At 41.2% G+C, this 10,013-nt stretch overlaps 1 protein-coding gene across 1 annotated transcript; it reads right to left on the reverse strand.

Moving 5' to 3' along the window:
• Positions 1 to 679: 679 nt before the first annotated feature.
• Positions 680 to 9,474, reverse strand: acat2 (acetyl-CoA acetyltransferase 2). The gene is made up of 8 exons (XM_088324849.1): positions 9,200 to 9,474; positions 7,054 to 7,188; positions 6,791 to 6,972; positions 5,199 to 5,316; positions 4,991 to 5,134; positions 3,067 to 3,189; positions 1,268 to 1,422; positions 680 to 1,074 (listed from the first exon to the last, which is right to left on the reverse strand). The coding sequence occupies exons 1-8, from the start codon at positions 9,246 to 9,248 to the stop codon at positions 793 to 795; spliced, it is 1,188 nt and encodes a 395-aa protein (XP_088180975.1). The 5' UTR covers positions 9,249 to 9,474; the 3' UTR covers positions 680 to 792.
• Between the last annotated feature and the right edge of the window lie 539 nt (positions 9,475 to 10,013).

The raw sequence follows: 10,013 nt of genomic DNA on the forward strand, positions 1-10,013 counted from the left end.
CGGACGAGCCGGGGTTCGAACTGGGATCCCTTCATCCCGAGACGAACGCTCTACCTCCTGAGCTAACTCATGGTTATCATCAAAAACCATTGATGTCATTCGTTTATCATTTCAACAGTGCTTTGCTATTTGGAATTTATTTACTAGCTTTAGGAAGGACATTTTGCCAAACTCGCAGGTATAAATGATCAACTATATACAGTTTGATAAACATTTTTTTAATATGGATTAAAAATCCAGTTTGACAATTTTAGCAGTGCAATTTTTAACTGTCTTCTAGCCCAGGGGTCTCTTATGTAGCACCCACAAGTGCAGTTATTGGTTTAACTTAAAATTGACATCAGTTTATATTTTAGAAAGTCATCAGGTCAAGGTTATATTCAAGCAATTAAAAGAATTGTATAGCTTAAAGCGTATCGTACATTTACTATTTTTCAAAACGCAGACTAGCAAAAATAAGCAGCTTTTTTTAAGTTTAACGAGCTTCCTGCATTTTTATTTATTAAGAGGTTAACTTTTTACTCTTGGCTAGCTCCCTTACATTTAAGCCATTGAGTTAAGTTGCTATTTCAGAAATTCCTATCAGAGTGCCTTTTGCGCTAACTAGTCACAAAAAGTAGCTTAATAAATGTTATAGGAGCCATTTAGTTTGCATTGATTAAAAAAAAAAACGTGAAAATGAGTCTAAATGCTGTTTACATTATGAAATGAGTAATTCATGTATGAATTATTTGAAGTGTCTTTGGGTTGCTGACCCCTGGACTAGTGATATTTGGCATGTGGAACAATTAATCAGATCCTCTCCAGGCACATGGCAACACCCATCCCGCCTCCGACGCAGAGTGCAGCCACGCCCCTTTTTCCCTCTGTCCTCTGAAGCGAGTACAGAAGAGTGACCAGGATCCTGCAGCCCGACATTCCGATGGGGTGCCCCAGGGAAATGGCGCCGCCGCTCACGTTCACTTTCTCCTCGTCGAGTCCCAGGTCTCGGACCACGGCCACGGCTTGAGCCGCGAAGGCCTCGTTGATTTCAAAGAGGTCCACTTGGTCCAGTTGCCAACCCGCCTTCTCCACCTAGGAAGAAGGTCGCGAAACACAAAATGTTAGTCATATTGGACCACACCGAAAATGTAAAGTTGATCTAATCCTTATGACAGGCTGTCAAACAAAAGGGAGAAAATAATAGTGAGCTCACAGCTGTCTGTTGCTAACCTCCCATTTAGGAAATCAATTCTATCAATTAGACCCCAAATCAAGATGTTCTTACGGCTTTCCTGATGGCGGGAATAGGCCCGGTCCCCATGACGGAGGGATCCACCCCAGCTTGGGCCCAAGACACGATCCGGGCCATGGCTTTTAAGCCCCGCCTCGACGCGTCCGATTGGCTCACGAGCACGACGGCCGCGGCGCCGTCGTTGATACCTGCAGACGTTTACAAACGAGGCATTAAAGCGACAATGTGTAAAAAAAGTACAGTAACGTTGCGGTAACACCAATGCCCTCTAATGGAGGAAAGCAACGGGGACATAATGCACTTAAACTGTTGAATAATTACTGATAAAACGATAATAGAATCTGCTATCAACCACGGCCGAGCCCTTGAAAATAGTTTAAAGGGACAGTGTAATAACATCAATTCAAATTGCCGCAGCTAGCAATAACGAGGCGAGCAGTGAACGATACAGATACAGCCATGTGGCTTATGGGCGTCGCTAGAGAAGTAAATGGTGGGGGGAATCCAAGATGAGCAGCTGGTTAGGCTAAAATAGCTGCGCTGTGTAAATAAAGCTTGCTCTAACAATAGTGGTGAGCCATTGCCTGCAGGCAAGTGGCTAGAAAATGAAACAAATGTAGAAGAGTCCTTAAACACGGTACTTGTGAAACGCTACATGCAGGAATTCGCTGTGGAGGCTAACATTAGCAGTTCATGGTGTTGTAGAAAATAAACTTGCATTTGTAGAATAGATTTGCATACATTTAGAAAGAAATGTAGAAAGACTTGCTTACAGTTAGGAGAAATGTTGTTTACATCTCGCGAAGGTGTCGAAGGACGAATTAGTATAAACAATCCTCCTCAAAGGAGGACAACAGATAACGGCAAAGGGCAAGGTGACATAAACTGGCATAAACTCAAACACTTCCAAATAAAGACGGAACCCTGGGCATGTACGCCAAACCGGGCACACGTGCTATGTTGAAAACTATAAAGACACACGCATATCTTTGATTGGCTGAGTCTCTTGTTGAAATTGTGTATCAATAAAAGAACTCCCTCTTATGTCATTTTGATTCCTGCATTTCTTTGAACACGTATAAGACTATTCAACAAATTGGTCTTATCTTCAACAATGGCAGGGTTTAGGCCTGCAACCAGCTCATGTTTATTTGTATAGCCCTTATTCAAAAAGGCTGCACAAACTACCATGACATGAGCTGGAGCAATAATAAACATTTCAGTTTTTCAGGGTTGAGGTGCAAGAAGTTAAGTGAGACCCATCTATTAGCTTGGTAAATTTCTAGTTTAATGGAAAGGTTGAGTGTCATCTGCATTGCAATAGAAATTTAAATGGTTCTTCCAAATAATATCACCTAACAGAAGCGTATAAATGCTGAAAAGAAAGAGACCAAGTACAGACCCCTGTGGAACACCACAGATAACACTAAAACGAGTGTAGAACTCATGAAAGCTAGTGCATATAAAGGAGGGAGGGAAAAAGAAGGCAAGAAAATAAAAACAATGAAGATGAGCGAGGTTTAAAAAGAATGGAAGAAAAAGATGCAGAGAGAGGGAAACAAAGAAAAAAGGGGGGGACAAAGAGGGAGAGAGTTTGTGTAGATAGATAGATAGATACTTTGTTCATCCCCGAAGGGAAATTCACATTTCCAGCAGCATCCCTGAGCTGAGAACAATCGAAAATAACACGGGAGCTGCTGGAGTGGCTGCCATTCGTGACGGCGCCGGAAGAAAAGATTCAATTTGAATCATGTACAAACAAACAAACAAACAAAATATTCATGTTTCAATAAGTGGAGTGTTAATAAAATTGGGGGAAAATAGTGCTTCACCTGAGGCATTGCCTGCAGTAACAGTGCCGCTGGCGTCTTTAAGGAAGCAAGGCCTGAGATTAGACATGCTCTCAAGATGGCTGCCATGCCGAGGGTACTCGTCCGCCTTCACTTCAACCGCCCCTGAAAACGTTAAATAGGATTGTATATATATTTTATTAATTATAAATATTTTCTCAAGACTTGCGTGTTTAGATTTTGATTAAATCACAAATCTATTTGTGGATGTGTGTAAAATCAAGTGATACGTGTAATAGCTAGCTTACATTTTCAGTTGCAGGAAGTTCTTCCCATTGTTTAGCACAGGGAAATGCTACCTCTATTTTGTGCATGTCATCCTTGGGTGCAACACGCTTCTTAGGACAACGTCCTACAAACTAAATCAACTGCTATTAATCACCGGGGAAGAGATGCAATGGCAGAGCAAAGCCACAGGAGGGCAGTTTTAGGCAAGGGGTGGCGTTTTTGCCATGACTCGTGACTTGCTGCGAAGGTGCGCAGAGACTGACATAGATGAGAAAAAAACAATAGAGGCACGGCTCAGGGGACGGTTCACCTTGAATTGAACAACCCTTAGGGATTCACTGTGCAACTAGATATGAAATCATTTGTTGGCGACCCATGTCTTCTCATTAACCCACATAATACAGGGATGTGATTTTTCCGCTAATTCGCGGAATTCCGCTTTTTTTATCTCCAAAAATAAAATTTTAAAATTTCCGGTGTTTTAATTGGTAAAAAAAAACGATTTCGTCTCGACAGCATGCCATTTGAGTGTTTCCGTAACTGAAATGAAACGTACTTGCGATTGGTTGAAGTCTCGTGTTGACCAATAAACGCGCTTGTTATAGGAGTGTGCCATTGTTCATTTCTCACACGTTTTTGCCGGGTGTTTAAAGAAAGATGTCCGTGATCGAACGCAAAGATGCTCCGCGAGCTAAAGAAATTGATAAGATTGTAAAAAACAAGTTTCGATGGGACTGGTTGGAGAAGGAATTATCTACGAATGTTGGAAAGAAGACTGTGACGAATTTGTTCAATGACTTTATTCGGAAGATCGATCGTGCCGGGAAAGCACTTTGCATTTGGTGTCATGATACCATCGACTATGGTGGGAGAGGTTTCAAAGCTCTTGAAAGTCACGCAAAGAGCAAAAAACACGTGAAAGAACTCCAGTCAAGAACGACAAATTATTCCATCGCTGGAAGTTTCGGTGCCCAAACGAAAACTCCAAAACTTTACGGCCTCCATCCCTTATTGACATCACAATCGGAAGCGGTAATAAAGAGACGTGATCCACCCCAACAACCTGTACCAGTTGCTGATAGAGTCGTGAATTTTGAGGTAGGTGGTAAACTTTTCAAATTTATTTGACAGTTTTCCCATTTTTTTCGAAAATATTATAACGTAATAAAAATGGCCATAAATATTTAACAATTACAATAATAGATTTTCATGTGTACATTACACCAACACTTTACTGTAGGGCCTATACTTATTGTACTTTTTACTGCCCTGGTCCTACCTGGTTTCCCCCCCCCCCCCCCCCCCAGCTAGCAATCACCCCCCCCCCCCCCCCCCCGCTAATTTTCAGATAATTTCACTTTGGTCAAATCACATCCCTGATAATAACTACCCTTATGTATATAGTGTATATTTATACATTTGTACAATTGATAATAAAATCTACTTTTATTTGTGTTAAATATGTGGCTTAGCAATGTTATGGTGGGGAAGGAGGCTTGGGGTCTCTCCTGGCCGGGGATTCATTTAGTTGACAATTTTGAAACAGACATGGCAACAATTTCAAGCATTTACAAGCACTTGGCTCAAAATGCTCAAGCACCTGTATGAACCCTGTAGCCTTTTTTTTTTACCCAGGAAAATATAAGAAATAGTGAACGTCTTAAATTTGGTCACCCACCTTTCCTGGCCGGAACCAGAACCGGGACCGTCTCGTGCAGGAAATGCCCCGCCTTCTGCGCCGCTTCCGTCTTGTTTTGCGAGCGAACGGCGAAGGCGTCCTGCGCCTCTCGGCTCACGTCCCATTTCTTGGCCACGTTTTCCGCTGCGGGGGGCGTGTTGAACGGGGGGTCAAGCAATATCGTGGCAGTCATCTCCAACGTGCGTACCTGTGACCCCCATGTGGTAGCCGTAGAAAGCGTCCGTCAAGCCGTCGGCCACCATGGAGTCCCGCAGGGCGGCGTCGCCCATTTTCAGTCCGGATCGCATGTGTACCACGTGTGGGGCCTTGAAGGTGATACCAAATTCTTAAACGTGCAAAATTCAAAGACATAAATTTCACAGGTATAATCCAATTCTTATTCGAGACGGGCTGTCTTGTTTCTGACATCCTGAGCTGTGAGGTCACCAGGAAATACATCAAATGTACCAAGATGTATTGTTTATATCCTGCTAATTTCATATACAGACTGACACAGGAACTCCTCGTGACAACTGGTGGGGGTCGCGGCCATAAATTCGTATGTAAATATATTTAAAAAAACGAGTGTCTCGGTCAGGGGTATCCAAACTTTTCTGCTTACCAGATTTGGTAAAAAAAAATCCTACTTGTCCTGGAAGCGGCAGCCCTCACAGCCATCTTTCCTTTTTTATTTACAGTCGCTATGCTGGAAATGTGGTGGGATATTATCCCACAGTAAGCCAAGGGCAAATTGATCCAAAGGGTTACTGTACTGCCATTTGGTGTAAGTGTTTTTTGTACTGGGGTGGAGGCCACATATGAATAATTTTATGACAGCAGCCGCACACAAGTTAAAATATGATCACAGGCCATAACTAGCCCACGGGACGGACCTTGAACCTCCGTGCCCTAGTTAATTTCTATCAAACAATTTTTTTTAATCAAATGAAACTCTTTCCTAACGCAAGAGCTCAGTGATGTTTGTGTAGCTCGGCGAGTTGGTTCGAGTGTAAAACTACTTTCACTCAACTGTTAAAACAAACTAGTTTACAAATTCAATGCCAAACATGAAATTATTTTCCCTAATCAGTCATCATAATATGTAATGTTAGGTTACTTAATGCAGGCTGAATGCTAAAGCGTGATACTAAAAAAACAAAAAGCTAGAAATTGGGAGTTGACCTTCTGTTACCGATCATGCCCAACTCAGAACAGAAAGATAGGATCCAGTCTCGGAGATACGATGAGTTTGACATCTCCGTACTGAAGTAAATCCCAAATACAGAAAATAAACGATGCACCCAGACAGATATTTTCACTGGAACATATTTTCCACCACAGTAAACAAATTCACTCCATCACTTTTTAGTATGACCCGTTCCCAATTGACAAGCTACCCACCCTTCATAATGAAAAATTGCAAAATGACCTCTATTAAAAAGGGGTAGAAACTGATCATTAGATCCAACACAGCTACAAAAGAAGGGTCTTGAACACAAACTACAAATTTGTGAGAAATTTTGTTCGCTACGATCGATTTCTGTTTCAGAGCTCGCCTCACATGTTGTGATAATGGGATTCGCCTATTGTAAGTGTCGTCCGTCAATGGTGTCACAGCTCGAGAGGAAACGAGCCAGACGGGTCAACTTTGAGGTTCAATTTCTCAAGTCCCTCTGCAATATGTTGGTATAATCGTGGGGAGGAACACGACACCATCTGTGCCCGATTGGAAAATCACTTTGGTCAAATCGTTTAGCGACCGTGGAGAAGTTTTGGAGAAAAACGATCCAAAATCCTGACCCTGCTCATGCTCTCCATGCCCCCCGCCACCACCACGGCGGCGTCGCCGGTCTTGATGGCCTGAGCCCCCAAGCACACGGCCTTCAGTCCCGATCCGCAAACCATCTGGCAGCTCCACGCCGGCACCGAATAGGGGACGCCGGCCCCCACGCTGGCCTGCCGCGCCGGGTTCTGCCCGTGTCCTTTTGCGACCGCGGGACAGAAAAAAATCAAATTGAGTTGTCCGTTTGTCTGCTTCTATTTATTGTTGTCCTTGGCAATACCTGCAGTAAGGACGTGGCCCATGATGACTTCAGACACATCTTCCGGGTTGAGGGAAGCCCGTTTCAGGACTTCCTTGATGACCGCGGAGCCCAGATCGTGCAGCGGAACCGTGGAAAGGGACCCGTTCAAGGACCCTTTGGAGTGTGGGGAATTTGACCATTAAACACCTCGATCGAGGAATAAACGACTCATGAAGGATTATTATTTTATATATACAAGAAATAAACATGATAGAGGAAAAAATACATTCATATGATATTTTTGATCACCACAGGGCATATTAACCCCCTAGTCCTAATCTTCGAAACCCTAGCCCCTAAAACTAACCCCTTACCCTAAACTCCCAACCTTGTAATTAAGGCCTGTACAAAAACTTGTGACTTTAAACACAGTAGACATTAGCCCTAACCTTAATATCTTACCCTACCTTTACCCCCTCGGCCCACCAATTCTTTAAATCCGACCCGCAAGACAACAGTGAGAGAAGTGCTAGAGAAAAATGAGCTGTAGTTTTAAATATTTCTACGGGATGTCACCCAAGCCAGTTAACACTTGCAAAAGAACTTTGGTAGAATTTCTCGATTTCTCTCTCACTTTCTTCTTTTTTATTTTTTTCTCCTCTCTCTTTTTTCTCTATTTCTCTCTCACTCTCCAACTATTTCTCGTTCTATTGTCTCTCTCTGTAACTTACGCTGTAATTTTCTTTCTTTCTATTTTTCTCTTTCTCACCCTCTCTTTCTCCCCCCTTTTTTGATCCCTCTCTCACCTCACTTTGTCTCTTTTCCCCTGCTCACTCTTCTACTTTCTCTGCTGTTTTGCTTCTCATTCTTTTTATCTTTCTCTTTATTCCCTTCTTTTTTCTTTATTTCTCTATTTCTCCACTCATATCTCAATTCTGCTCTTGTTCTCTCACTGTTACTCTGTCTCCCTTTTTCTCCTTATCTGTTTATAACTTACTCTTTCCTTGCTTCTTTCTCTCTTTTTCTCCCTCTCTCTTTTTCTAAACTTACTTGTCCGGCCCCTTTGAGGTTTTTTTTATAGCATTTGTGGCCCCCAGCTAAAACGAGTTTGACGTCCCTGCCCTAACCCTACACGACCCAAATCCACCCCTCAACACAAACACTAACCCACTAAACCCAACATACCCTTGCTCTTCACCCCAAATACCAACTATACCTTAACCTCTTAACAAAAACCACTTTCCAAGCATGACCTTTTGAATAGTTTTGCTTATTCATCCTGACATCTTTTTCATCTTGTTTTTTCCCTTTAAACACTTTTGGCATGTTTACCCTGTAGGTCCCAATTCTAACCCCTAGCCCTAGAAAGTGAGCTGTTCAAGACTCCTAAGAATGTGGGAAATGTGCTCATTAAACAACCAGGTCCAAAAAGGGGGGACAACTACATTGAAACATATAGGTTATTATTTCAATCATGCAATAAATAATGGCAATGAAATACAAAATTAAACTATTAAAGCTTCCTCGATTTCCATTCATGTTTGACATTATACATTTTGTTTATTAAATCAAGAACATGACAAATATTTGACATCGTACAAGAATCAGATCATGGCCCTATGAGCAACAGACCAATCACAGCCCTCGACCCAGGCCAGACCTTAAAGCGCAGCCAATAGGAACACCGCATGATCGAACGTCTCACAAATTGTATTTAATTCAACTATACTCAATTCAGTAGATATATTATATCAAAAGATTAGCATATGATTAATAAATTATCTTTAACATTTTTTAGTGAATTAATTCGAAAGAACGACAACTTTCGACATCGTACGAACGTAATATCATGAGCTTTTGAGCAACAGACCAATCACTGTCTTCGACCCAGACCACGCAGCCAATAGGAACACCGCATGATCGAACGTCACTATATTACTGATTGATTCCACGTTTACTCAATTGATGGGGGGAAATGACATTTGTTTAAAACCTGACACATGTAAAATAAGTTTAATGTCATATTTTTCGCAAAAGATTTTTTTATAGAATAAAACTCAAATCAAGAAAACGACGAAATAACGCGACATCCGTATTAACTTCACTAAACGGAAAATACTTCGCGTATAGTAATAAAATCGCCTTTTTATGAATGAAACAAGTGTTTAAAATGTATTAAACATACCAATTGGCGTCCTTGCCGCGGAAACGATGACAACAGGGTTATTATTCATGTCGAAACCTTGTTGCTCCTTTCCTGAACTGTCTCGTTGTGGACCTACTGGGGCGGATGTTGTTAATCGAGCGTAAAAAGTTGCGACAGCGCCACCGTGCGGTAAGGAGGTATTAATGCACGTTAATATGATCAAGCGGGATAAGGAGTTACAGCGCTTTCGTGTGTTGTGAAGGTGGTAGTGCTTGTTAAAGGGACGATGTGTATTATTTGAAGCAGTGGTTAGCAAACTACTGCCCAAGGGCCACATGCACCCAAACAAAAAAGGTCAAAATATAGTGACAATGTATGAAATAGTAATTAAAGTAATACTAAAAAACGTTTTTCAGGTGTACCAACTTTGACCCTAATTGTTCCCTTATGTGTCTACAATTAAAATACTACCACAGAAATACAGAAAAAATACGACAATATTACTACAAAACTGAATATCAAATGTAGTTACTTCCATTCTGAAAATAAAAATATTAGAATTAACACAAAAATACTAGTACAGTAATACTATTATACCAAAAAATTATACTAAGGAAATATTACAACTGAAATACTACTAAATACAACAGTAAGTACAGTAAGATTACACAAACTACTAAAGGATAAGACAAAAACAACATTATTTGGATTATATTAGTTCTACTCTGTAGAAATATTAAATACTCTAAAACATTACTATTAACAAAATACTACAGAAATACATCAAAAACACTCCCAATAGAATAACTTCAAACATTTTACAAAAATACTAACAAAACACCAACACAGTAAT

This window comes from Urocampus carinirostris, chromosome 20 (genome assembly GCF_059441175.1).
Source record: "Urocampus carinirostris isolate Australia breed hairy pipefish chromosome 20, RoL_Ucar_1.0, whole genome shotgun sequence".
NCBI classification, from domain to species: domain Eukaryota; kingdom Metazoa; phylum Chordata; class Actinopteri; order Syngnathiformes; family Syngnathidae; genus Urocampus; species Urocampus carinirostris.

Coding starts and splice junctions, on each gene's coding strand:
- acat2 (XM_088324849.1), bottom strand. CDS start 9,248: ATGAATAATAACCCTGTTGTCATCGTTTCCGCGGCAAGGACGCCAATT. Junction 7,189..9,199: donor CGCGGCAAGGACGCCAATTG/GTATGTTTAATA, acceptor CACACTCCAAAG/GGTCCTTGAACGGGTCCCTT. Junction 3,190..4,990: donor TCTGGTTCCGGCCAGGAAAG/GTGGGTGACCAA, acceptor TAACGTTTTCAG/GGGCGGTTGAAGTGAAGGCG.